Source organism: Malaclemys terrapin, chromosome 4 (genome assembly GCF_027887155.1).
Source record: "Malaclemys terrapin pileata isolate rMalTer1 chromosome 4, rMalTer1.hap1, whole genome shotgun sequence".
Lineage (NCBI taxonomy): Eukaryota > Metazoa > Chordata > Testudines > Emydidae > Malaclemys > Malaclemys terrapin.
In genome coordinates, this window is record NC_071508.1 from 6,270,807 (window position 1) to 6,298,082 (window position 27,276).

A 27,276-nucleotide genomic window follows, 5' to 3' on the forward strand; every position below is an offset into this window, starting at 1 on the left:
GGTTCATTAACTTCCCACTCCCTTCAGCCCAGCCCATGTTATACAAGGGGTGTTGTATATCCCCACCACCTAGACAGGATTTGCCTGGTCAATTTCATCTTTAGGATTCACTAGAACAGTGGTGCTCCCCTCTTCTCCGCTGATCAGTGGGGGGGCCATTCCTCTGCACCCCCTGCCCCCTGGCTGAGAATGCCTGCACTAGGATTACACGGGTGTGACTTGGTAAAAACCTACAATCTTTCCGCCTGCCAGGAACCTTTTGGCACATAAGAACGTGGCTTTACGAGCAGGAAGTGGCTGGCAGAACAGGGGACAAGGGCAGGATGAGGCTGAAAAAAAAAAAAAAAAAAAATCTCATGACATGGATGTTTGCCATAATCAGCACCCAGTGTGTTATGGGCAAGGCTACATTTTAGTCACGGGTATTTTTAGTAAAAGTCATGGACAGGTCATGGGCAGTAAACAAAAATTCACAGCCCGTGACCTGTCCATGACTTGTACTATATACCCCTAACTAAATCATGGGCTAGGGGGCCACGGGTGCTCTGGGGGGAGGGGGGGCAGTCCAGGGGCACCGCAGGTGCTGGAGGGTGTGGGCAGCGGTACACAGCCCAGGACTCCTGCATGTGTCTGTCTCTGTGGGGCTGACAGGTTCCCTATCCAGCTCTGCGCAGCTCCCCGGAAGTGGACAGCATGTCCCTGCAGCTCCTAGGGGAAGGGAAGACCAGAGGGACGCCGCACGCTGTCCCCACCACAAACTCCATCTCCGCAGCTCCCGTTGGCTGGAAACTGCAGCCAATGGGAACTGTGGGGGTGGTGCCTGCAAGCCGGGGCAGCGCGCAGAGCCCCCTGGCCTCTCTGCGTAGGAGCTGCAGGGACATGCCATCTACTTCCAGGGAGCCGCCTCCCCCCCCCCCCCCGAGGTAAGCGCCACCCTGCACCCCAACCCCCTGCCCTAGGCCTGAGCCCCCTCCCACACCTAAACTGCTGCTGCTGGCTCATGGGCTGCCCAAGCCAGCCGCACCGGCCGCTGCAAAAGTCACGAAGGTCACAGAATCCGTGACAGACACGCAGCCTTAGTTATGGGCCCTACTGTACAGGCAAGACAAGAGGGTGTCAGAGGTGGCATCCAGCCTCCCTGATGACAGATTCCCTGGCATGGCTGAGCCGGCATCAACAAGTGCTTTAGTGCACCCGCAGACCAAGAGCACCTGCCCGTTCACGTCAGACAGATCCCCCTTTGCTGGTGAGTTGGCAGAGGCGATGGCTGGAGGAGCCTGAGTCACCCAGAACGTAGCTCCACCATGTCCCCCCCCAGCCCGATTTGCAGGCGCTGGCCTGAGCCCAAGTGCACTGTCCACCCCGCACCAAAGTACAAGGACACGCAGGTTCTGAAGTATAAAAAGGGATTTTATTCATGTCTATGTACAAATTTACAAAGCCAAAAACTGGAGAAATACAAACGGCTGGAAACCCGAGCTGCCTTCCCTTCCGTGGGAAGAAAGTGACGTTTACCTGATTCTGAGCCAAAGGGGGGAGGGCGGGGGGGCTTAACAGGGACAAAAGCTACTTTTGCTGAAATCGGGGGACTGATGGGGAGTGAAAGGAGGTGGGGCCTAGAACGGGGTAGAACTAGAGAGCAAACAGCTCCTGACACATGGCCTCCCTCCACCTCCCAGCTGGCCTGTAAATGTGCCCAAGGGCCGACCAAAGGTTTCATGGCCCAGGCAAGGTGGACTTGTCTAGTCACTGCACTAGGGCCTGCACAGACAGCCCTGGAATCGAGTGAAGGGCTCGTCTGGGCCACTGGCTAGTCTGACGGAGGAAGTGCGCACACGGGTTTCTACTCGGCGCGGGACAGAGCTGCAGCACCTTCAGGCCAGAGATGCTGGGAATGGCAACGCCAGGAGGCGTCCGAGAGAGCCGGTCTCCTTAAGCCACAAGGGGAAGGGCGACGGTTCTGAGCTCGACTCGGCTCTACCAGCCAGGCCAAGCGTGGTGCGGGGGGCGGGTCCACCTGGTGCAGTCGCTGCCAGAGCCCAACCCCAAAACGGACTATTCATGCCCAGCACCCCCGCTGTGCCAGGAGGAGCCGAACGGCGAGCACAAGGCCCGTCAAGGCCGCCCATTACCTAACAGGCCTTTCACATCCCGGCTCCCACCCTGGAGAGGTCCCAGGCTAGGGGATCGCTGCATCAGCCCATTCAACTGAAACGGGATGCCCCAAACGGTTACAATTTATTGACAACAGTCGTATCGGTAAGAGGCTTTAAACTGTACACATGGTAAAAAAAACAAAAAACAAAAAAACAGTGCCGATGCCTCATGTGCTCGAAGTGGTTTTCCTCCGCTTGAGCCGCGCTCGCCAGTCCTCCGGCAGGGCCTCGAAATTGGCGTTCCTCTCCGCCATGCCACTGCGGGGACAAAGAGCACCTCAGGCCCGGCAAAGGAGTCCGGGCAGCGTTGTGCAGCCCACCCTCAGGGGCCTGATCTGCCCTTGGCAAGGGGTGGGGTGGGCTCCGCACACAGGGGACGTGCACACGATGCCAAGTTCACAGAGCTGCCTCTGACGCAGAATGGCCAAATCAACCCTCCGGAGAGCATCAGGAGCGTGTCGGCAGGAAACTGGCCATATGCCTAAGATGACCTGGGGCCGCTAGAAGGTGCTGTGCCAGGGAGCAGTTCTGGGGAGGATTCAGTCAAGCGCTGTCCTCTTGCTGCTGGGAATCCCCACCCCTCACACTCAATGCATGACAGGTCAGGCTTCCCCAGCCGCAGATCGGATGGGAGGATCCAGCTACCCCTCCCTCCCCCTTGCACACATGCACCTGCTCCCCTCACCGGGATGGGCAGAGGGAAGAAGTTTCTTATACACATCTTCAGAGTGGGGCGTTCGGGCTCAGGCGGCCACTGGAAGGACCCCAGGGGAGGAGCGGGAGTGGCCACGAAACTTGACCCATGGGAGTTTTGTAAATACAGTGGCGGGAGGGACCTAGCCCATGCCACCTAGCTCACTGCAGGGTGGTGGCAGGCAGCAGGGTCTTCTCCCTCGCCATGCCCTCTCGCCCTGCCTTGGCGCTTCCCAGGCCCCACTACTCTACACTGCGAGCCCAAAGGTGCTGGCCAAGGACCCTGCCCAGCCTGGGGCTATGAGACAACTGGCCCTACATGCTGGAAGAGGAGCTGAGGGCTGCGGTTAAGCAGGTGACGTCACGAGTCAGCCGCCGCGCTGTGACTGGCGGAGAACTCCAGCTCGGCACAATGTGGGGTCAGTGGCCCAGCAAGTCAGTGCTGTCCCCGAGAGGAGGTGCCAAGGGCAGCGGGCTCTCCGCTGGCATGCTAGAGGAGCTGGATTTCCAATGAACGGGGCAGCCACCCGGGCCGAGCCCACTGCTCGCGTGGGCAGGCGGGAGAGGGCTGATCCGAGGGGGAGGGCTCGAGGGTGCCCTGGAGATAGGTGAAGGGTGCCAGGAAGTGCCTCACTAAGGCACGAGCAATAACCGTTCACAGCTGTCGGGCTAGCCACAGGAAAAGAACCGCCCCCCCAATAACGGCAACGGATACAGCCAGCTGAGAGGCCGGGCCAGCGAGAGGGTCTCCTGGGGACTGTGGCACAAAGGGGGCGAGGACCCCAGAGGCAGCACAGCACAGCCATGCTGCCCTGTCCAGGGGAAGAACGCTCCCTCCTGGGACCCCTCTGCTGACACTGCCACCTGGGGGGGCTGGCTGGTGCCCTGGCCAGGGGTGTAGCAGGAACTGGATTACGAGCAGGTGCAGAGGGCTCCCAAGGAGCAGGCTCCGGGCCCAGTTCCCCCTCCCCCCATACCTCACTAGCTGCTGCTGCTTCCACTCCTCAATACGTTTCTGAGAGGTGAGCTCCCGGTCCTCCTCGCTGGAGCTGGAGTTCTCTTCCTCGTCCAGCTCCCGCTGGATACTCTGCCACTTCTTCACTAGCGACGGCATCTTCGCTTTCCCCTTCTTGCCCTGCACACGACGAAGGGGGCACTGTGGGCACAGAGGAGCGCCCCTCCCCCACAGAGCCAGGGCAGGAGGGACCCAGCCACAAGGACGGAGGCAGAGCGCGTGGGGGGAACAACGGCCGATACTTGCACGGGGGCACATTACTCTGCTCCAGTGGCCAGCTGGGAGAGATGGGGGGAGGGGGGAGGACTGGGACTGATCAGCGAGAGTCAGGGGCGGGCACAAGCCCTGCCCCACACGACTATATTACCGTAGTCCCTGCAAGCCACAGGTCAGGGCCCTGCTGTGCTAGGGGCTGTACATTATTTATTAGGCGTATTACGGTAAAGCCTACAGGTCCAGTCAGGGAGGAGGACCCAGTCCCCCCTTAATGCTGGAGGAGCCCCAAGAGCTCCGAGGAAGCGGTGTGTCTAGCTACCGCCAATGAGAGAACACGCTTCCCCCCAGTCACTTCTATGCGGACTAGCAGCAAGCCTGCGATCCCAGCGCTGGCCCCACACTCCTGGGGGTCGACCTGCCCCACGCTAGGGGAGCCACTGCCCAGGAGCGGGGGGCAAGCTGCCTGCAGCATCAGCCCTTTGCTCAGGGACTCCCAGGTTCTCCACACATCAGCCAGCCTCCCCTTTCCAGAAAATCAGAGGGAAGCGACTTGTCTCCCAAGGCCACAAAGTCCCGACTCGTCTCTCGCTGCTCGCGCCCACCCAGGCAGAGCCTGGATCTGCCAGCGGCTTCCCCACAGGCCCGGCCCGCCCGGGCAGCGGTGAGCCCACCCCTACCTTGTCCCTCCTCCCCTTGCGAGGTTTCTCGGGAGGCGGTGCTTTGGTGGTTGGGGGAGGTGGAGGAGGCGGCTGCGGCGGAGGAGGGGGAGGCGGCTGCTCCGTGGCCCCCTTGACAGGCAGGGCTCCTCGTGCAGGGGCTGGCTGCGCCATGGTGGCCGCAAGCCCGGTGGGCACGGCACACTCCGAATAGCTCATGATGGCTGGTGCAGTCACGCCCAGGTAACTCGGTTGGAGACTCAGCCCCATGGGCTGAGGGCCTGCGGACACAGCAGAGAGATGGAGGTTGGTACGTCCCTGGCAGCCCCCGCTGCAGACGCCGCTCTGGCCTCGGGGAGGCCGCTCCGGGGCTGGTACTCACTGGCTGCCATGACGGGCTGGCTGTAGAGAACAGGACAGCTGCCGATGGTCGCTGCTCGCTGCACCAGCCCCGTGCTCATCTCACCGGCTTTCCTCTTCTGCGGCTTAGCGGCGAGGGCGGCGGAGGCGCTGCCTTCGGAGTTACTCTGCAGGCAGAGGGGGTGGCCAGTCAGGGGGCTGGACTGACTCCTGACCACAGGAGACATCTCCAGGGCCCCTCTGCTGAGCCCAGTGTCCCTCGGACAGGGGCTCTCTCTGGCAAGGGGACGTGCCCACTCGAGACAGCCCCAGGCAGCGCTGAGCCTAGGCCTGGGTGACCCAGCGATGGATGGAGCCCACCCCTGTGGTGGCCTGCCACACTGGCCTGGCTCGGGGACCGCACTGTCCCCCCGTGGTTCATCCTCCCCGTCCCTCTGATACCCACTGTCCCCTCCAAATTCCTAGCTAGTGGCAGCTCCTGCTCTGGCAGCTACCCCCGCCCAGCCCTCCTGCCCCTTGCACGGCCACTCCTGAGTGCAGCCGAGCGAGCTACTAGCACAGAGGGGCCTTGGATCTCGCACACTTTTGGTCTGTGGTTTAACATGCCCCTGCCCCAGGAGACAAACGGATTCTCCGCCTCGTGGGGGAGGGGGGAACATTCTGCACTCCTGGAAGAGGAACCATTTCACGAGGGTGAAATCCCCCCGCAGAGAATACGGGGTTTAGGCTGTTCTAGAGCAGCCCGGCCTCAGGCAGGAGCCGGACAGCTCACTACAGAATGCTTTTCCCCTTATCCACTGCAACTCCACTGACCCTCCGGGCTCCGGTTCACAGCACAGAACCCCGGCACACCCAATCACCTCTCTGCCCGTTAAAACTGACCTTTGCTCCCCCCAAGATCCAGGGCTGAGCAACGTCCCTGGACCACCTCCTTTCCACTGCCTCTTGGGAGGGGCCTCGGCAATGGCTTTTGGAGAGGGTATATCATTCAGGTCAACCTTCTCTCCCAGGACTGGGAGGGGATGGGGGGAGAGAAACGCAGAATTGCTAGGCAGCTAGCCCTTACCCATGGGGTGACAGGGGCTTGCTGCAGGAGGATACAAAGCAGAGCCACTGGGAAACACGCCCAGCCGCCGGCCGCGTGATGCTGAGCTACCTGTCTCACACAGCACACCCAATCCTGGGCCCGCCCCGGGCAGCGGTCGCTCCCCACCCTCACCTGGTTGCTGGTGACAGCTGGGCGGAGAAGCGGTTTCAGAGGAGCATCTTCCTCTGTTCCTGGGGCTGGTGGTTCCTCGCTTTCCTCATCCTCCATCTCCACCTCCTGGATCTCTCCGTCCTCCCCGGGAGGCGGTGGTGGTGGCGGCGGTGGTGGGGGTGACTCTGGCGGAGGTGGGGGAGGCGGGGGCACCTCCAAGGGCAGAGGGGGCTGGAGCACGGGGACAGAAGACTGAAGCAGAGTCCAAAACGGAGTGAGTGGCACGAGGGACGTGGCAGGAACTTGGCCGGAGAAGGGCTCTTTGCTGAGAGGACCTGAGGAGACACATTGGTGCATGCCTGACAACCCACCCTGGAACTGCTCCTGCCGCAACCCACCCATTTCTCCGCTCGGCTGTGCTGATCCCCTCCCCCGAGGGGTAACCTGCTCCTTGGCAACTTCAGTGGCAGGGAGGCGCGGTGCCATGGCACACCACAGGGCTCACTACCCAAGCCGTAGGGCAAGGGACTGCGCACCCTCAGGCTCTTGGGGAAGCGTGTGGCAGTGCGACTCCAGCTGCCCCGGGCACAGCGCCTCCCTTCTGGGTTAACTCCGTCCACGGCTCAGCTGCTCTCCTTGGCTAACCGAAACCTGGTGGCATGTCGAGCCACCGCTCGATGGCGGCAGAGAGACCCCCTCTTCTCTTTTTCTGGCTCAGAGAGCTTGTTCTGGCCCTATCACCCACCATCGGGGCCCCCTCACCACCTTGCAGATTGGCCCTCACACCCCGTTACAGACGGCAACTCTGACAGCAAGAGTCTGGCCCACGGTCAGACAATGAATCCATGGCAGAGCAGGGAACTGGAGCCGGGTCTTGCTAGTGGTAGTGCTCTAACCACTGCACCATCCTTGGTCCCAGCAGCTCTCCACCATCTTCTAGCCACCCTCCCCCTCCCTCTAGCCAGTCCACGCTGCTTCCCCCTCCCCCATCTCACAGCCCGGCCCCCCCAGTACCTGTGGAGTTCTCCACCGTGGAGTCACCACCGGACTCCGCTTTCTCCTTCGGAGCTGGCTTGGCAACAGCCTCAGCTTTACTGTCCGGGGCCTGCCCGTCCTCTTCCTCCTCACCATCTGGGAACTCCCACTGGGACTCTCCTGTCTGCTCGTTAACATAGAAATAGCGCCTATGGTCCCTAGATCACAAGAAAGAACAGGCGGCTTTACGTTCCCTCCCCTGCAGCGACACGCAGACATGGGCCTTTCCCGCGACAGCGCTGGGCTCTCACCGGGAAGCCCCGCTTCTACCAGGGCTGCCATTCACAAAGGCAACAAACAACTTTGAGGAGGGAGGCGGGAGGTCAGAGCTAGCTCGCTCAAAGCTGTTTGCATTGCTGGCTCTGTGAATCCAGCCCCGAGCCCTCCCCACCAAGAGAGAAGGGCTGGGAAAGCAGGCTTATGTTCACAGGGAGGGAGGAGAGGGGGGGCGAGCTCTCTCTAGGAACAGGACTGTTAAGAACTGCCTCCGGAGTACAAACAGGGAGCAGCCCAATTTAAGCAAGGCGGCTGCTCCCCCCATGGGCTGTCGAGGTCCCATGCATGATACTCTTGGTGTCAAACATACAGTGAACGCTAGAGAGAGGGAGAGGCTCTGGGAGCTGAAAAACAAAAGAGCAAACATTTCAAACAATGAACAAACAATCCAGAAAAGCCAAATAGAAAAAGAAATGTTTGGGTCTGACCTGCCGGTAGGAGATAGTAATCTTGCGCTTGGTTCCCATCCGCAGCCAGGGGGGCTCTCCTGAGGGTCAGCGCGGTTAGCCGGAGTAGAGATCCAGAGGTCCTGCAAAGTGCACAGAGCTCTCGCATGCGCGACCCCCCGAGCCCGCCCTCCTCAGCGCAGCTACACTCGGGAGAGTAAAAACCAGCTCTGTCCAATCACCGACCCAAAGCCATTCCAAACACTTTTTTAACAGGGATTTTTTAGGTCTCCAATTTGGTGGCTGGCCCAAACTCTGTGAGTGCCGGAGGTTCTCTGCCCGCCCAGCACCGCTAACTGCAGCTGCTCTCAGTCTCCGGACAGATGTCGCCAACGTCGTCAGGTGGTGATGGTCACAAATCATGTCTGAGAGGTCAAAGGTCAAAGGTGAAAAGGGGAGAAGAGTGCGTACCTGTCCCAGTGGCAGGACCAGCCTTTAGGGGTGGCGTTTATTTCATACTGTTTTAGCTGTTCGGCTGCATCTTGCAGTTTGCGTTTGAGGTAGTTTCCATTGAGAGCTCCTTCGCGCCAGTCCGCAATCCGGGTCTAGAGCCAGCAAGCAGAGAAGCTGTCACACTTTGGCATCAAAGAGGGCACAGCAATAGTAAAACCAGCAGGAGGGCAGCACTAGGGGATGCGCTGCTGCCCTCTGCTGGCAAGGGGGCAGTTCATGGTCCATTTTGGTCAATTTCAGTCATAGGACTTTAAAAATGGTAAATTTCATGATATCAGCTATTTAAATCTGAAATGTCATGGTGTTGTAACTGTAGGAGTCCACCCAGCTCTGAAGGCAGCAGCACAGAAGTAAGGGTGCCTGGTAGGGTATTGCCACTGTTACTTCTGCGCTGTTGCTGGCGGCAACGCCGCCTTCAGAGCTGGGCGCCTGGCCCGCAGCCTCCGCTCTCTGGGACCCCCAGCTCTGAAAGCAGCACCGGCAATACCAGGACCCCCCTACAATAACCTTGTGATCCTCCCCAAAAACCCTCTTTTGGTTCGGGGACCCCCAGTTTGAGAAACGCTGGTCTCCCCCATTAAATCTGTATAGTATAGGGTAAAAGTACACGTAAGACCGTATTTCACAGGGGGAGACTAGATTTCATGGTCCGTGATGCGTTTTTCATGGCTGTGAATTTGGCAGGACCCTACCCTATGGACGGTGTTGGGCAAGGACACGGACCAGTCCTGTCTGGATGGGCTGGGGGAAGGACTCAGACAATGAAGGGGGACAGTGGTTGGCTGCCTAGAGTTAGAGCACTGGGCTCAGTGTGGCTTCCAACACTCAGGAAATAGAAGGATGTTTGATTCCCGGGGACACACACAGGCTTCCGTTACCTCGGTCTGCAACAGCAGCATGTGGAAGTTGGACATGGATTGTCTGTTGATGCCCAGGAACTCCAGCTTACTAGTCAGGGTATTTGCCAGCTCTCCGATCTGAAACTGCCGAGAGACAGGGCACACAAGGGGTGAGGATCGGCTCGCAGACGGCCCGCAGGCCCCGGAGGAGGACTGCCAGCGCTCACCCAGCTATGCCCCTGCTCCCCAGGGTAGCTAAGTGCAGGCGGGGGAGGCAGTGAGACGGTGCCCGTGGGCTGTACAGCGTGCCTGGCTCAGAACCTGCCTCCCCCAATCCCAGCACTCCGCAAGTGGAGCCATTTCATTCTACCTAGCAGGGAACAAGCCTGCCCTGTGATGAGCTAAGAAGCCTCCTCCATCTCTGACTTGGAGGAGTTACACTTGAGTGGTAGGCAACCCACCACCACCACCCAGCCACTGCCTTCTCCACGCCCGGAGCACGCGCTAGACTACTTCTCAGGAGCAGAGAGACGAGCAAGACTCTCATACCCCAAACCCAGCTCCACTGCTGTCTCCAACCCTCCAAATTCCCACCTTCACCTGGGGCCGAGGCCAGAGGGCCACTCAACGGAGCGCTCCAGGACTCCAAGGCCATGCTCCAACCTGACATGGCTCCCTCAAGAATGAGGATGGGAGGGAATCTGGGGACACCCCGCTGCCCCCCGGACAGAAACGCGGTTGTGACCCAAACACTAGTCAATACCAAATTCTTCCCTCCCCTGCCGCCCACCCACCTTCAGGTCCTGCTCCTCCTCTTCTGCTTTGGGCGCTCCCTGCACTTTCACTTTGTCCTGGACCTCCTCTGGCTCCAGCTCTTTGTCTGATGTCTCCTCAGCTGCTTCTGCACTCGCTGCTGTGGGAGAGAAAACACACGAGACCTTCCTAACTGTTCCCACAGGGCAGCGCAGTCGCCACCCACCGCATGGCCCCCCATCAGCGGGCAGCCGTGGGAGGGAGTCAATTAAAAAAAGCTCGGCCCTATTCTATCCTATTTTAAAAGTTCAAGTCTGGCCTGGGCTTCCCGGGCAGACTGTGGCCTCAGAAGGGACTGGGAGCAGGCAGAGATTTAATCAGTGCATTTGAAGAGGAGCAGTAGACAGCACCCTCGTCTGTTCCTTTATCGTTGGAAAGTAGGGCTTTTTTCCCATTAAGAATCCAGATCCTGGCTAGGCCAGAAGACCAAGGCCATGTCTACACTACAAACTACGTCAAACTAACTTGCACCGGAACATAGCCACCGCCGTTAAATTGCTTGTGAGCGCATACTTGGCTCCTTGTGTTGGCGGTGCGCATCCTCACCAGGAGTGCTTGTATCGATTGTGTTGTTGGTGTGGGGCAATGTGGGACAGCTCCTGAAGGCCAGTTACAGTTGATGTAAGCAATGCAGCATCTACACTGATGCTGCGTTGACCTAATCACTTTGACCGTGACTCAGTGCCGCTTGGGGAGGTGGTGTTACTAAATCGGCGTAGAGAGGCACTGACGTCGGCGGGAGCCAAATTTAAGTGAACACACTTCCACAGGTAGGTTGACACGAGGCAGGTTGCGTTGAGCTAACCCTGTAGTGTAGGCCCAGCCTAAAACAGCCAGCAAGCTTGTTCACACCTATTTCACTGCAGTCACCGATTAATGTCGGGAATAAAGGACACCTTTACAAGAGTCATACAGAGCTGAGCTCCCGATACACATCCCACCCACAGCCCTGCTCCTGGCCCACCGCAGCCAGGCAGACAAAGCTCCCAAAATCCCTAAGGGTGCGTCAACCCAACAAGCAAACCTGTGGTGGCAGCGAGCCTCAGACTCTGGGCCGATGACTTGGACTCATGCTACGGGGCTAAGAACAGCTGTGTAGACGTTCCCATAGAGGCTGAAGGCCGGCCTCTGGGACCCTCCCCCGTGGCCGGGTTTCAGGCTGAGTGGGAATGTCTACACGGCTGTTTTTAGCCCCATAGTGAGAGCCCCAGTCATTGAGTCGCGATGAGACTTGCAGAGCGTGGTTTTTTGTTGGGTAGACGTACCATGTTCACCAAGCCACAAGGCGAACCCACGCAGCCCTTCCAGTTCGCCAACAGGAGTTTAACTCCAGTGACTAATGAACGGGGAAAGGGCACTGCCGTTAAAGATTCAACCCCAACCTCCTCCCTTCGGAGCACGAGACACCAGACACCTCTTAGGATGGCCCGGCCGGAACCTGCTGTTCTCACCCAAGTACGGCTCTACAGCACCGCACACAGGCCCAGCCCTCCCCACCAGCAGGGCCAGGCAGCTAAGGGAGGGTCCGCTCCCCTTAGGAAGGGAGGAGGTTGTTTCTGGGGCTAGACAAACCCACGACTCAGCTATTGCACCATCTCAGTTCGCACTATGACGCATCCCCGGCCTGAGCTGTTCAGCAATGCTCAGGCCCCTGCAGGGTTGTTTCCACTCAGAGGAGAAATCGAGAACACCAACCAGGTCTGTGCTTTGGTGCAATCCTGCTGACCTACAAAGAATGGACACGGAGTCCTGTCCCCTGAACACAGCTCACAGCTTCCTTGCTGCCCAAGGAGCCGTCTCTGCTCCCGTCCAGGGCCTTAGTCTCTAGGCGACGAGGTGGGTTTTTCCAGCCATGACCATCACCACTGTCCGAGCTGAGGGTCTGGGTGCTGGGCGTCCCCCAGGCCCTCATGGAACGCGCTCTCAAGCCAAGGCAATGAGCAGAGGCCTGGCAAGGAGTGCTCTGCATGTCTGCACAGTCAGCCACAAACTCTCCTCCTTCAGCCCATCTCATTCCACCATGAGCCTGAGACCCTCCTACTCCAATCCCCTCTCGCCCCACTCCACATGAAGGCCCCACACCCGCCAATGGCTCTGCTTTCCTCCACTGCCTCGTGTACCTAGACCCAGCCAATAGGACATTTATCCACATGGTTTCCTCTATTCTAGAAGGTCCCCAGACCCTCCAGAACAGCTCTCCGCCCTTCAATGGCTTGGGAGGCAAAGTCGGACTGACCCGGGGGGGAGAGGGGAAGGCCCAGCCAGTCCGTGAGAGAATGCACAGGAGTCCTTCATTTAGCTCTGGAGCTGCTGAGGCCTTCAGATCCTCTAGTACCATGAGTCACTGCAGAACAGCCTGCCAGGAGGCGGCCACCAAGATATAGCCCAACATAGGAATGTTTTCCTTGGGGAGGTGGGCCAAGGGGGAGGGGGTCTGGCACCTGCTGACTCCTCCTGGCTTGTCCTTTCAGGAGGCCTCCCTGTGACCTTTGAGAACTGCACTCGGGATTGCCCCAAGTATCCAAACAGGGCCATGGTTGTGCTGCCTTTTGAGCGCATTCCAGGCGCTTCTCTGCCTCTGCTGCAGGGGCTGGTGAGAGGGGGAGCCGGGCTCTCGCCCCCCAATCCCCACAGACCAAGGGAACTGCACGTGCTGCTCTGCCACAAGACAGGAGGACAACCCTGGAAAGGGCTCGTACTTTCATTAGTCATTATGGTAGGGCCTAGGAACCAGCTGAGATCATGGAACCCCTGTGCTAGACACTGTACATTCAGAGTAACAGGCTGTCCCTGCCACAAAGACCTTGTCAGCTACATTGAGAGAATCCGTAAGGGCGCTCTGGACCTGAAGCCAAAAGTCCTTAGGGGCATGGTAGAGAATTGGTGGCCTAGTCCGTGGGGCACAGAAACCAGAGGCCCGATCCGTGGGGCGCAGCTGCCGATCCGTGGGACACAGCTGTCCGTGGAAGGGACCGGGTGGGGTGGGGAAGGGGGACGATCCATGGGCCGTAGCTGTCCGTGGCAGGGGCCGTGGGGGCCAATCCGTGGGGCTCAGCTGCCCAGCATGCTGGGAGCTGTGAAGCCAGATGTGTCTGTGGCAGAAGAGGGGCTCCGCAGAACTCAAGGCCAAATTGCCCAGGAAGAAGTTAGAATCCAGAAAGCCGAGCGGCAGGGGCAGAGACCGCCTGGCTTGGTTTGGTTTATACAATACCCTGCCACACTGAATGCAAGAGACGGGACAAACCTCCAGCCCTCTCGAGGCGCTCTGGGCTAATCAGGGCCTGGCAGGTCTGGCTTGGCCTCTTGAGCCACGGAGGGCTCAAGACTCTGTCACGGATCCATGGACCAGCCCATGCAGTCAAGTGCCCCTAACAAGTTAGGCTGTTATACCTGCCCAACGAGTCAGGCCTCGCCAGTCCTCGTGCTATATTAGAGGAAGGCGGGACTTCTACCCCACTCCAGCTCTGGGACGCCTGCCCGGATGGGTGTTTCCGTAATCCACACCCCAGTTAACCACTGGGCTAGAAACTGAGCCTCATCTGGCAATCTCTGGGCACCTGCACAATGTATCACACACAGGGCACTGCGAGGACCAGGGATTCAAATACAGCAGTGGACTGGCCTAATACAACACCTGCCCAGCCAGCTTGCCTCCTGCAACCACAAGTCTACAACGGATTCTGCCTCCAGCCCTAGCAGTCAATAGGTGTGGGCTGGGTCAGTGGCCACTGAGCATTTGCTGCTGCCCAGGAGGTCCCAGGGAAAGAGGAGTCTCAGGTTGCCAGGCTGTTTAGAGCCTCACAGACTGGCTCCAGTGCTGCAAGCCAACAGGAAACTAGTGCAGCAGAGCAAGGACTGGCGTGACCTGCTCCCTACCCCACTGACCAGGTGGGCAGGCCCATGCAGCGCTCCCCAGGCACTGCCCAGCGTGCTGCACTTCTGGTTTGCAAGAGACGCTGGCCTAGCTCTCGGCAGCAAAGGCCAGGCCCAAAAGTAGCCAACCCACAGAAAGGGGGGCACTTGGCCAATACACCCAAGACCCCAGCAGCAAGCGCAGTCTATGAGCGCCCCCAAACATCCCCACTGCAGCCTCAAGTCCAGTGGTGGGCAACCTGCGGCCCATCAGGGTAATCCGCTGGCAGGCCGTGAGACAGTTTGTTTACGTGGTCCGCAGGAACGGCCACCTGCAGCTCCCAGTGCGCAGTTCGCTGTTCCCGGTCAATGGGACCTGTGGGAAGCGGTGGCCAGCACATCCTGCAGCCAGCGCCACTTCCCATTGGCCGGGAATGGCGAACAGTGGCCACTGGGAGCTGCGGGTGGCCGCCCCATTCAGAGGTGGGACAGACAGCAGGTTTGATACATATGCTGATGACCCCATAGCCCCCAGATCTTCTCCAGAGGCCTTGAACCACCCCACAGGACTGCTGGAGGCAGATGGGACGTACCCCCAAGCAGGAACGGAGTCGCTCGGTGGCAATGTCGCCCACAGCCGCCAGGCTCTGCGGTGCAGTGCGAACCCTGTATGGCTAGTGCTGATCAGAGACTCTACGAACCGATACAGCGAAGCCAACCTCCGTCCCACGAGCCAGCTCCGAACTGCTCCCATCGCCCCGCGTGCTCCCCGAGAGCAGAGCCCCCCGCAGATACAAAATTTGTATCCGCACCTGATCCGCGGGCTGCAAAAGTGGTCCACGAATATCCGCATCCGTGGATATAAAAAAGTTATCTGCAGATTTGCAGGGCTCTGGGCTCAAAGTGCCGGGGTGCTCCTCCCTGTAGAGGGCACACGCAGAGCCCCCCAAAGACGACATTCATTGCTAGTAACCTAGGCATTACCGCTGCTGGGCTGCAGAGAGAGGAAAGAGCTCAGCCTGGCGGTAACACGGCCCGTGCCCTGACCCCTCCAGACAAACCCTCGATCTGCCAACCCCTGCGATGTGAAGGAGGAGCCCGCGCCGAACACTGCGATTCGGTGCCCGAGGGCGCGGCTCTCCCTGCAGTCACTGGCTGGGAAGCGAGGCCCGTGGCCCAGGAGGCGTCTCTCAAATTACCTGCTTCCTTGATTTCTGGAGTCTCTCGGCCAGTCTTGCTAGAGCCGCGGCTGGTGGACTCTGGGCTGGCAACCCCGACAAAAAGCTTCCACTTCCCTTGCATGGACGCCGGCTTGGGCGCTGTGTCAAGAGATGCTGACTGGCTCCCGTCTGAGAGCGGGCTGGAACCCGAGACGCTGCCATCTCCCTCCTCCAAGGCTCGCAGCTCCGCCTGCCACAAGACCAGAGGGTGAGTGCCGCCTCGGGGAGCAGCCCCCAGCACTCTCAGAAGGGAAGGGGAGGAGGGCAAAATCTCAGGAGAAGCTGCACCCTGCTGATACACAAGAAGGTGACCTCACGACAGAGGATGGCCAGGCCAAACCTGAGTCAGGCTGCGACCCCCTGTGCCAGGTCACCATGCCCAGAGCAGGAAGCCAGACCCAGCCCTTCAGGGCGAGTGCGGAGGTGCATACATGTAATGGTGCTTCACCAAAAAACAGACAAGGTGCAGTTGGTGGGTTGCCCTGGTGAAAAGTCTAGGAACCACTAGCCTAGGTTGTCATGAGCCCCACTGGCGGATGTCACATCAGCCTGGCACAAGCGGGCCCGTGATGAAGGGGTTGGTAATAATGGGAACCCTGAGATTGGCCCCCGGGGTTGGGGAGCAATCCCTTTTCCCAGAGAGAGACTCTTTTCAGAGCTTTCCATCCACTGGCAATTCTCTCCGACTGGGGAATTGAAAACAGTGTCAGCTAAACAGACAGGGGCTCACGAAACACCTCCCCCCGGATTTCTACATGCAATGCTCCGGCCAATGCTGCGCCCCGTGATTCCAGTCCTGCTACCTACTGCAGGGGAGCACAGCGCTACTTCGGCCTGGTGCACACTTCAAATTGAGATCGACCTAGCTACGGTGGCCAGAGGTGCTGTACGATGCGTCCATGCTACAGCGGCACAGCTGCAGCACCGTAGCACCTGTAGCGTAGACACAGCCATGGGGTCATTCTGCCAGAGGGAGGAGCATACTGTGTGGTGTCTCCCTGGGCACTCTGCCCCATAGGTGATGGGGGCAGCCCCTGAATCCCCACTAAGTCCCGGGCACAGACCACACAGGGGCTGGGTGGCAATTGAGACTAGGTTTTCTTTCGGCCCGCCTGGATTGTTAATGACACAGAGCTTCCCTCCAACAGCAGCTCGGCAGCACCTGCCCCCTTTTCCCCCAGCTGCCACTTACCTTCTTCCTCTCCAACACCATCTCCAACTCCAGCGTGTCCTGCTCCTCCTCCTCCTCGCTGCTCTCCCCTGACTGCACCACGCTGCACAGACCCTCCTGGGAAGGGTCTTCCAGAGCATCCCTGCAAGGGTCCTGCTCGTCAGCAGCCACCGATGCTTCCCCCGCGGCCACCTCCTCCGCTGGCACCGGCTCCACCTCCTCCTTACAGATCACCTTCCTCCTCCAGCGCTCCTCTTCCTCCTTCACCACCTCGGGGACCAGCGGAGCCAGCAGGGACGCCGCCACCCCCTTCTTCTCCTCTTCGCTGCTCGAGAGGGCCTGGACGCCTTCATTCACCTCCTGCGGGACAGACAAGAGTCACAGGCTCTCCCCCGCTCCAGAATCGCCGCTGCCTGACAGCCCGAGGGACTCTCAGACAGCGGTACAGGGAGGAACAAGACTCCCCTGTAGAGATCCCTGCAGTGAGGGCCTTTTCCCAGCCAGTGATTTGCAGCAATCCAGGAACAGCCATCCTCCAGCCTCCGATACCAGCCAATGCCAGGGGCTTACGAGGAAGGTGCAAGAACCCTGGGGTGGACAATTCTGGAGTAACGAGCCTCTAGGGAAAGTATCTCCCTAACCCTGTCAGTGAGAGGTTCAGTACTTAACCCGCTGCATCCCACCCAGCAAATACCCAGAGTTATGGCCGATCCCTTCTGAGACCCTGGGCGCTGCTGGCGTCCGGGGTGCGTTGCGGGCCTGCAAGACCCAAACATCAATTGGGCCTAGTGTACAGGAACTTCCTCTTAGCAAGGGACTCCTGAGTGCAGCCTGGGAGAAGGGGCTACTGGGAGAGTCTGGCCCTCCTCCTCTCCCTCACCCTCGCAATGTCCTCTCTAAGCTGGACAGCTGCAGCCTTTGCAGACCCTTCCCACGGATGTTTTTCCAGCCTCTGATCACTCTCATCGCCTGCCTCTGACCAGTCTCCTTCATGAGACGAGGGACCCAGAACTGAACACAGGCCTCCTGGGGAAGGCATGTTTGATCCAGAGGGACACTAGAAGATGGCCAGTAGTTTTTATTCTCTTACCATGCAGCTGGATACTCTACGTGGCCCCCTATGCACGGCACGCCCTCCCTGAACTCCTCCATAAAACAGTAAGCCTGTCCTTCTCCAAACTCCGCCTCCCACCAGGGATGTTATACAGGGGGGACAGTGCAGACGGAACGCTTCCCAGCCACAAAACCAGGGGCACAGTCAGAGAGTCCCCCTCTACATGATCAGCCTGGGAAACTCAGTGCCACAAACTGTCTGTCAGGCCAATAGTCTGGGAGGGTTGGAAAGAGGAGCAGGGTTTCCATGGAGGGCAACAGTCAGCCTCCAGTTATTGGAGGCCGCTGTCTCTGGGGACAATTGGCCCATCACTGCCCTGTGCAGGGCTCCTTGCACCTTCATCAAAGCAGCAGAGGCTTCTGGGCTTTGTCCTTCCAATCTGGCACGGCAAACCCTGAGCTCCTCCCCTCCAAGTGACTCCTTGGCCTGGTATAGTCTTAGTCACCGGGGCAGCTCTCAGGGTGTGTGCAGAGCGAAGGCCGCCCACATCGCTCCCGATAGCCTCGCTGACTCAACGCAGGGAGCGGGAGTCTCTCTGCGCTACTAGTCAGGTGCCACGTACTGCCCACTGCTGCACTGTGCCATCCCCACAGAGGGAATCGGTGCCCAGGTGAAGCAGAAGTTCCCAGTGCTGGCAACGTGCTCAGTACCGCAGGATCCACCCAGCAAGGCAGCCCTTGCTTCGGAGCCTACACGGTCCCTCCACCCAATCCAGTTTTCATTCCTACACCCCCAGACCCCTCCAGCAGGTGACCAGAGCAGAGAACACCCAGCTGGCGTGCTGAGCTGCCCTTCTAAAGGGGTAAAAGGGTGCCAAGTGAACACAGGACACATCGGGGCCATTTCTAGAGCAGAATGGCACTTGGAGCCCGCATCCCACCACTAGAGCAGGATTTTCCACCCAGGGAGGTGGGGGTGGGGAGCCTGGCCTCAGAGACGCCCAGCTGTCCAAACTCGGTGGCTAGCTGAGGTTCCTCTGGGCTCTCTAGCTCCTTCCTGGCCCCTCTGTTCCCCGGGAGCCCAGGGGCGAGGCCAGCCTGCCGCATGATGGAGCGTCTCATTGAGATGTTCTGCAGGAACGAGGAAAGGGGTGACTCCCACTGACCTTCTTCACCTCTCGCTTGGGTAGGACAGTCCCACGGCTAATGCTGGCAACAGCGACCCCTTTCTCCTGAGGGTACAGGTCTGCAGCCACCAGGAAACTCCCGTCAACACCTGCCACAGAGCTGGGGAGGGAAAGCAGAGGCTGTGACGAGCACTTACCAACAGGCGCCCCCCCCCGGCCCCGGCCGGTGCTCCAAAGGTGGCCTGGCCTCACCTGGGCTGATAGCGCTGCAGCCCCTGGACCTGGGTGGCGAGGTACTGCGGCAGCTCCCAGGTCACCTCGTTGGTCCGCGTGTTCCAGTAATAGTAGCAGCCAGTGTTTTCATCCCAGACCTCTTGCCAGTCTCCCATCTCCACGCCCACTGAGGGAAGAAAACCAAAGGCCGTGAGTGAGCAGGATGCCCCTAAGCCATGGCCCTCTCCACGTGCCTCAGGACACAGGGACCCCACCGTCTGTCCCTGAGCTCACCCCACGCGCCAGCCACTCACCAATAGCCCTTGGAAGACACAAACCTGTGTGTGTCGGCCACTAAGTGTTTCATTCTTGGGGCTACAGCACAACATTCATCTTCTGACATCACAGCTAGAGAGAACGCGGCTGTTTCCAGGCAATGAAAGGGACACGGGGGCTGGCGTGCTGCCGGGGATGGAGGCCCCCCCAGCTGGAATGGCTGCCCGCACGCCCTGGGGCAGACGAACCCGGCAACAGAGCTCACCTCCTGCCAACGAGCACTGGGTGTCATACTGCCACTCCGCCGCCTGGGCAGAGCCCGTCCCGTTCGCCGTAGCCGAGGGATGGCTCGAGGCAGACTCCTTGGGCTCTGGGCGCGGCGGAGTCGGCGGGGGCGCGGCGGAGGCACCCGTGGATCCAGCAGGCTGGGGCGGAGCTGTAATGGCATCAATCTCCTTCAAAAGCACAAAACGTTTACAAATGAATTGAAGCCCCAGATTTGGGGCAATCAGCGTATTCCCCTACGCGCAGAGAGCAGTCGCTACCCCAGGCGAGTCCTCCAAACTCAGCAGCCCTGCAACCCTGCCCACCAGCTTCATCCTCCACCCCCCTGCCTTCCACCCCAGCAAAAGCACCTTCGGCCACTTTTCTCCACAAGCACAGCTCAGGTTGTCAGAAAGTGGTGACCCCGGAGCCCTGCCTGAGACCCAGGGCAGAATTTCTACTCACCGCCAGAAAGTTTGCCAGCGTGCTGTCAATGTCCGTTGAACTGTTGCCGTTTGCATCTGTGGACGGCACTGATTTCTCAGGTGCCTCTCCCTCCTCATCATCACTGTCTGCGTATGCACCGAGCAAACATAAGCCACCTAGGCAGAGGAGAGTTACCAGTGAGAGTTTCCCTCCACCCTCGGCTGCCTGGGTTTAAAGCAGAGGACAGAAAAAGTATTTCAAATGAAACAGCCACCTGCCAGGATTCGCTGAGCACACTCAGAATGCCACACAATGCACACACAGCTGTTCTGGGGGCGCAGAAAGAGCTCACTGGTTTTGGGCAACTGAACACCATACATACCCTGCTTCCAAGCTACAGCTCTCTTGCCAGTTCTCACCTCTCGCACCATGTGCGCAAGGAGAGGCAACACTCCCAAGGTACGTAGGAAGCATCACTGAGTCATCGACACAGCCTGCTCCTCCGAGATGGTGAGCATTACTCATACTGTGGTACAGATACACCGAAGACACGGTCCCTGCCCCAAAGGGCTTACAATCTCATTTAAAACAAGATGCAACTTTGCAACCGTGCAGGCTAGAAGCTTGCTATGCTGAATGTGCCATGCGGGTCCCACACATCCCTACCAGACCCCTGTGACCTTTCAGTCTCCAAAGCAGAGAACTCCCTCCTAAGTACTCATTCGGGGCAGTCCAGAATGTGCCAGCGCTGTACAATTTAAAGCTTATCAAGGTAATTGTTGTGAGCAGCACTACAAATCAGGAAAGCCAGTTGCTATCCCAGAGTTGTAGGCATTTCAACTGTTTAACTACTGAATAAATCTGAAAAGTAGCAAAACAGATTTAACAGTCCACAGGTTGCTGGAGCTAAATCAGGCCATAAGCACGGGACTGCTGTAAATGAAAAAAGCTCTCTGCCAGCAACCTTTCCACTGAGATGGAGCCATTCCCTCCAGGTGCCATCAGAGCACACAGCTCCGGATTCCAACCTGGGGTGTTGAGCTCAATGATACGCACAAATTCCAAAAGCCGGCTCCCTGATGGGCCCTAAAGGTGAACACAGAGGGAGGAAAAACAATTGTATCTGCCCCTTGTTTTGTTTCATAATGGTCACTAACAAGGGGCCTGAAGAGTTTCTTCCATTTGCTTTTCATGTTACAAATCCAGGTCCCTGGAAAAACCAGCTAGACAGAAGTGTCTATGGAGGACTAGCGGGTTTGACACCTGAACCTAACCGAGGCATGGTCTGCACAAGGATTGTATATCAGTATAGCTTACGTGTGAAAACTTCACACCCCTGAGACGTAGCTATACTGACCTAATTCCTGGTGTACCCAGGAAGAATTTTTCCACTGACCTAGCTACCACCTCTCGGGGAGGTGGATTAACTATGGCGATGGGAGAACCCCTCCCATCGCCGTAGGTAATGTCTACACAGTAGTGCCATTTTAAGCACAGACATACCCTGACTGAGGTGGGAAGGGATTTTTATTCAAGCTGCATGAGACTCTGAGCGATCAAAACAAAGCCAAAGGGTTGGAACAAATATCTGGCTAAAGACTCAACACCTCCACGTCATCAATTAGAGCGGAGGAAGCTCCCAATCCACTGAGTCATCTGTGAAATCCTTCAGTGCAAAAAGACTCCACACCCCTGAGCCTTCCAAGGCAAAGCACAAGCAAGAGGCACTTGCTTTGAATGATCCGGTAACGCCGCCTCCACACCCAAACAGACCAGGGCCCAAACGCCATGTCTGCCTTTGCCAGCTGCCTTCCAACGACAGCACGTTGTGCCTGGAGCGTCCAGCACCAGACAGACACAGACTTGGCTGCTTGCCCTTAGTAACTGCAGACTGAGCTAAATCCTAGGGAGAGCGAAGGGAAGAGAAATGCCCCACCTACCTGTTGGCTTGACAGCTGCCGGTCCAGCAGGTGCAGTCATTTGGGGCGGGTTTGGAGCTGTTCTGGGAACCTCCCCAGCCACCTCGGGTTCATCTGGGCGAAGGAAGGAAAAGTGACAGTCACGTCAGTGGCCCGCATCCAGGGAAGAGCCTCTGCTACCAAAGGAAGCTGGGGAGGGGAACCACGTGGGCGTAATACATCTCCCGCTCCATACACCCTCCAGGACTGGTCACTGCAACTTGGGGAGGCACTCGCAGACTCTGCTCACAGTCCTGGGGTGCCATCCAGACAGCACAGGCCCAGCCCCCAAACAATTACAACCGAACTTCACACACGACTCAAGTGACCGTACCAAGCGGAGGGGAGGGAGGAGGAGAGTAATGAAAAAGAAACAGTGGCTACGCATGGCAGCAACAGGCCGTGTGCACAACCAAGCAGCTCGGACTCACTGCCAAGTTTTCTCTTTCATGAATAAATAAAACTCAGCTCTCTCCAAGACTCTGGGCCGGCTGATTGCTTGTAGGCAGCATGTCTTAAGGAGGGAAGTGGAGGCACAGCAGGTGCATGACATGGCCAGCTGTGGGCATGACCCAAAGGAGGAAGAGGGACAGCCCGTGCCCCTGCTGCTCTTGCCCAGGTGGAGCCAAGAAGCTGCAGGCCGTTCTGGGGGCAGACAGCACAGCAGCTCCACCACTACCACTGCCCAGCTGCGAATCTCCCCGAGGAAATTCCCCAGAGACCACACTACTTAGTCACCTACTATACAGGAAGGCCCCGGGTTGAGCTGAGACCAGATCCCTGCTGTGCAGGAGCCCTGAGCACCACCCCCACCGTGGAAACTCCCAGAATGCTATGCCACTGATTCCTGGCGCCTGCCCAAACCAGGCAGGAAGCCCAGGCTTCAAGCTCTGCACTCGGTCCCTTCCGTCACTGCGCTGAACGCGTGGAGGCCATTGGCACAGAATTCGTTGTAACAACTGTATTTTAAGAGCTTTATTTTCCTCTCAAAGCTTCTTTTAGAACAGGGGTGGGCAAACTACAGCCCGCCGGCCACATTCAGCCCATCAGACCATTTAATCTGGTCCTCAGCTCCCGATAGGGACCGGGCTTGGGGGCTTGCCCTGCTCCGGTGTTCCAGCCGGGGAACGAGGTCTGGGACTTACCCCACTCCGCGCGGCTCCCAGGAAGTAGCCAGCATGACCCGCGGCCCCCCCCCCCCCCCCCTCCCCAGGCTCCTATGTAGTACAAGGAGGCGAGGGCTGGCAGCTCTATGTGCTGCCCCAGCCCTGATCCCCCTCCCACCCTCCAAACCCCTCAGTCCCAGCCTGGAGCCCCCTCCCACAGCCTGAACACCTCATTTCTGGCCCCACCCCAGAGCCCTCACCCCCTCCTGCACCCCTACCCCCAATTTTGTGAGCATTCATGGCCTGCCATACAATTTCCATATCCCAGTATGGCCCTCAGACCAAAAAGTTTGCCCACCCCTGTTTTAGAACCTGAAATTCAGGAAACTGGCAGGGTGGCCCACTGCACAGCTGGACAAGGACCTTTGCTTCCCTTCTGCCAGATACTGATTGGCATTCCAGCGAGGCACCAACCAGGCACTGACGGGACTAGGAGCTGGGGGTTGCCCATGGTGAAATTATCACATCATTAAGGCAAACAGGGCAGAAGGCTTTTCAGTGGGCTTGGTCAGGGAAACCATAGGGTCTGTGGGGAGGGAGGGTGTGAAGTGCAAGAGAAGACATTAGCCTCCACCATGCGAATGGCAGAATGGCTCCTGGGAGCGCTGGATGGGGCTAGATGCTGCTTTGCCAGTGATGGGCAGGGTCTGGCCCAGCTGTTCACGTGTGTCCAATTCTCCAAGACCTGGTACATCCACTGAGAGTGACTGAGTAAATCTGTTACCCAAGACTGAGCCTTCTGCTCCAAAGCAGAACATGCTGTAATTAAATCCGTGCAGGGCTGCATCCAAGGTCAGACGCCAGTAATACACCAAGCACAAAAAGGGAATAAACCGCAGAGTAGAACATCACTGCTATCCTTTCCAGCACCTACCTCCACAATCTACAGACCCTTTGCTCCCAAACTATGACTGCCACTACGCAACTCCAAGATGCCATGTCTGCGATAGGTGAAGAATCCAGTCACTCACAGCAGGAGCAAAGGACACGGGCTGAGCAGACAACTCAGGAGAGATGAACACAACCAACCACCACAACAGCTTCCACTCCTACTTTGGAAAGGCAGGAACAGCCCATACTGATCAGACAGCCACAGGCCAGACAACAAACAAAAGCATCAGAGAGCTGTGAGGAGATAAGGAAAAGCCCTGCAGGCCTGCAATCCAATAAAGAAACCGGCTACCAGAGATAACCTGACCCATTAGACCAGTGGTTCTCAAACTTTTGCACTGGTAACCCCTTTCACATAGCAAGCTTCAGAGTGTGACCCCTCCCCCCCATAAATTAAAAACACTTTTTTATACATTTGACACCATTATAAATGCTGGAGGCAAAGCCGGGTTTGGGGTGGAGGCTGACAGCTCACAACCCCCCCGTGTAATAACCTCACAACCCTGAGGGGTCCCGACCTCCAGTTTGAGAAACCCTACATTAGGCAGCACCCAGCTATTCAGGCTGAGATCAGCAGCCCTGTATCCATCACCTTGCCATCAAGGGCTACGATACACATGTAGACACCCACCCAATGACCCCATACCTACCGCCCTGTCAGTGACAGTTACAACACACGCAGAAACCCACCAAGCAACCCCGCACCCTGCCAGCAAGGGCTACAACACACACTGAGGCTAGGTCTATACTACCCGCCTGAATCGGCGGGTAGAAATCGACCTCTCGGGGATCGATTTATCGCGTCCCGTTGGGACACAACGATCGATCCCCGAATCTGCGCTCTTACTCCACCAGCGGAGATGGTAGTAAGCGCCGCTGACAGAAAGCCGCAGAAGTCGATTTTGCCGCCGTCCTCACAACGGGGTAAGTCGGCTGCGATACGTCGAATTCAGCTACGCTATTCACGTAGCTGAATTTGCGTATCTTAAATCGACTCCCCCCTGTAGTATAGATGTACCCTTAGTGAACTGCTCAGAAACCCTGCATCCCTGCCAGCAAGGGCTATAATACACATGTAGAAATCCAGCCAGCAGCTCTGTCCCCACTGCCCTGCCAGCGAGAGCTAGAATGCAATATAGAAACTTGCCTGACCATGGGGCAGGGGCAATTAACAATTTCTACCAGCAGTGTAACAGACAGCAGACATTATTAGCTCACTGCTCTTTTGGGAACTATGGACTTCAGTTTCAGTTAGTTTCCCAAAACCTTTTTTTTTTTTACTGTTACAGCACCAACTTAACCAAACACCCATGCCACGAAGCACTAAACCACACACTCCTCATGTGATCCCTGGTGCTGGCTGGACGAGATCGAGCTTCCAGCATCTAAGGCCAAACTGACAGCCTGAGGAGACTCGGGGTGATCCCCGCCAATCCCCACACCCTGACCCCTGCTGGCAGGGCCGGTCCTGCCCCCCCAGGGCCAGCCACTCCCGAATGGTCAGGCCAAATATGGCATCAGGTAGGGGCCGGGCCCACACTGCACAGTGCTGGCACCAGGGGTGGACGGGCCCTGCCGGGGAGGGGGCGACAGGCTGGAAGGGACAAAAACACCCAGGGCATCGCCCTCCACCCCCCTGGGACCCCTACCCCCGTCAGACACCCCATCTCAGTCCTGCCTTCCTTCCTCGGACACCCCCCCGACCCTGCCTCCCTATACGCCCCCTGGCCTTGCCCCCCCGGCCCCTCTAGGACACCCCCATCCGGCCCTCTCCCCCAGACAACCCCCTCCAGCCCTGGCCCTCTCAGATACCCCCCCCGACCCTGCCTCCCTATACACCCCACAGCCCTCGCCCCGGCCCTCTGGGCCACCCCCCCCGGCCCTGCCTCCCTTCCCCGGGCACCCCCCCATCCTGCCCCCTATACACCCCCCGGCCCTCTGGGCCACCCCCCCCGGCCCTGCCTCCCTTCCCCGGGCATCCCCCCCCCGGCCCTGCCTCCCTTCCCCGGGCATCCCCCCCCCGGCCCTGCCTCCCTTCCCCGGGCATCCCCCCCCCGGCCCTGCCTCCCTTCCCCGGGCATCCCCCCCCCGGCCCTGCCTCCCTTCCCCGAGCACCCCCCCATCCTGCTCCCTATACACCCCCCGGCCCTCTGGGCCACCCCCCCGGCCCTGCCCAGATACCCCCCCCCGGCCCTGCCTCCCTTCCCCGAGCACCCCCCATCCTGCCCCCTATACGCCCCCCGGCCCCCGCCCCGCGCGCCCGCCGGCCAGGCCGCAGGCCCCAGGCTCCCGCAGCTGGCGCCGCCCGCGTGGCCCGCCCGGTCCCTACCCGCTTCCGAGCCCGAGCTGAGGTCGGGCGGGGCCGGCCCGTCGCGGGCGGCGCGGGGCCCGGGCGGGGAGAGCTGCAGGATGGGCCGGCGGCCCGGCGCCGCGCGACCCTTCTTCCCCATGGCGCGCGCTGCGGCCTGGGCCGGGGGCGGGGCGCGAGATGGCGCGCGGGGCGTGTGACGACACGGCGGGGCGGAGCCGGGCCAGGGGGCGTGTGACGACACGCCGGGGCGGGGCTTGGCCAGAGCCGGGGTGGGGTGGGGGGGTGTGACGACACGCCGGGGCGGGGCTTGGCCAGAGCTGGGTGGCCATTTGCGGGGGGGGGGGGTTGAGGGGAGGCTTGCGCCTGCGCCTGCGCCCCCAGCCCGCGCAGGGAGCGGCTGAGGCCTGCCCTACAGCCCCGGCGCAAGGACCCAGTCCCTCTGGGTCAGTCCAGAAACCTCTGACCCCGTTAGGCCCAGCTCAGCAGCTTCCCTCTGCCTCTAGCAGCCCACACTTAACCTCACTTGGCCCCTCCTGTCACTTGTCCTCCAGCCGCTCACACCTGGCTCGCTTCTTAAGGACAGGGGGCTGTCCATGGTCATTTGGTGCTAGATGCCAAGTGTCCAGGCAATGGGAGTGGCCGTTGTCTTCTGGGACTCTCCTTGGGCACGGGGGGGGGGGGGGGGGGGGGGGGGGAAGATAGGCAGCTAAGCGTCAGTCACAGCTGGATCTCTGGGCTTCTGCAACAAGCATACAACCCTTTCCCACCACCTAACCAGGGGAAACTGAGGCACACAATATTAATCAAAAATATTACAAAAAAATCTCAGTCACAAACTCCCCCACTTCCCTCGTTGAAGGAGGGTTTGAGCCAAGCTGCCCAGAGAACATGAGTGCCCAGGCCCAAGGAGATGGTTTGCCTTGAAAGTAGAGTCCTTGACTCGTAAGTCAGTGAGGATCTTCAGCTGAGCAAAAGCTGCAAGAGGAGGTGGGATAGCACAAATTAACACTGCTGGGATGGGGTGGGGTTCTCCCTGGGGAACAGAAGGGTGGCTGGCTGTTGGTCCAATGTGCTGTCGCTGGGTCATGAAGTACACAGGACCTCCGCACTTCTGTCTTCAGGAGACGCAGCAGAGAAGTCAGACCCTGGGGTGGTGGAATGAAGTGGTTACCTGCTGATCTTTATTCAGCTA

General features: G+C 59.0%; 1 protein-coding gene across 2 annotated transcripts; it reads right to left on the bottom strand.

The window, feature by feature from the left end:
• Positions 1–1,389: 1,389 nt before the first annotated feature.
• On the bottom strand, positions 1,390–26,243 carry FNBP4 (formin binding protein 4). 2 transcript variants are annotated; one of them, XM_054025547.1, is made up of 17 exons: positions 26,103–26,243; positions 21,699–21,791; positions 19,798–19,934; positions 19,334–19,523; positions 18,832–18,979; positions 18,619–18,739; positions 16,421–16,759; positions 15,208–15,418; positions 10,138–10,256; positions 9,383–9,487; positions 8,463–8,596; positions 7,309–7,487; positions 6,316–6,629; positions 5,119–5,263; positions 4,758–5,017; positions 3,827–3,984; positions 1,390–2,414 (listed from the first exon to the last, which is right to left on the bottom strand). In XM_054025547.1, exons 1-17 carry the CDS (start codon positions 26,221–26,223, stop codon positions 2,324–2,326), a joined length of 2,865 nt encoding a protein of 954 aa, XP_053881522.1. In that variant the 5' UTR covers positions 26,224–26,243; the 3' UTR covers positions 1,390–2,323. The 2 variants fall into 2 exon arrangements, with proteins under 2 accessions (XP_053881522.1, XP_053881523.1); XM_054025548.1 differs by lacking the exons at positions 19,334–19,523; positions 19,798–19,934; positions 21,699–21,791; positions 26,103–26,243 and adding an exon at positions 19,131–19,317.
• Between the last annotated feature and the right edge of the window lie 1,033 nt (positions 26,244–27,276).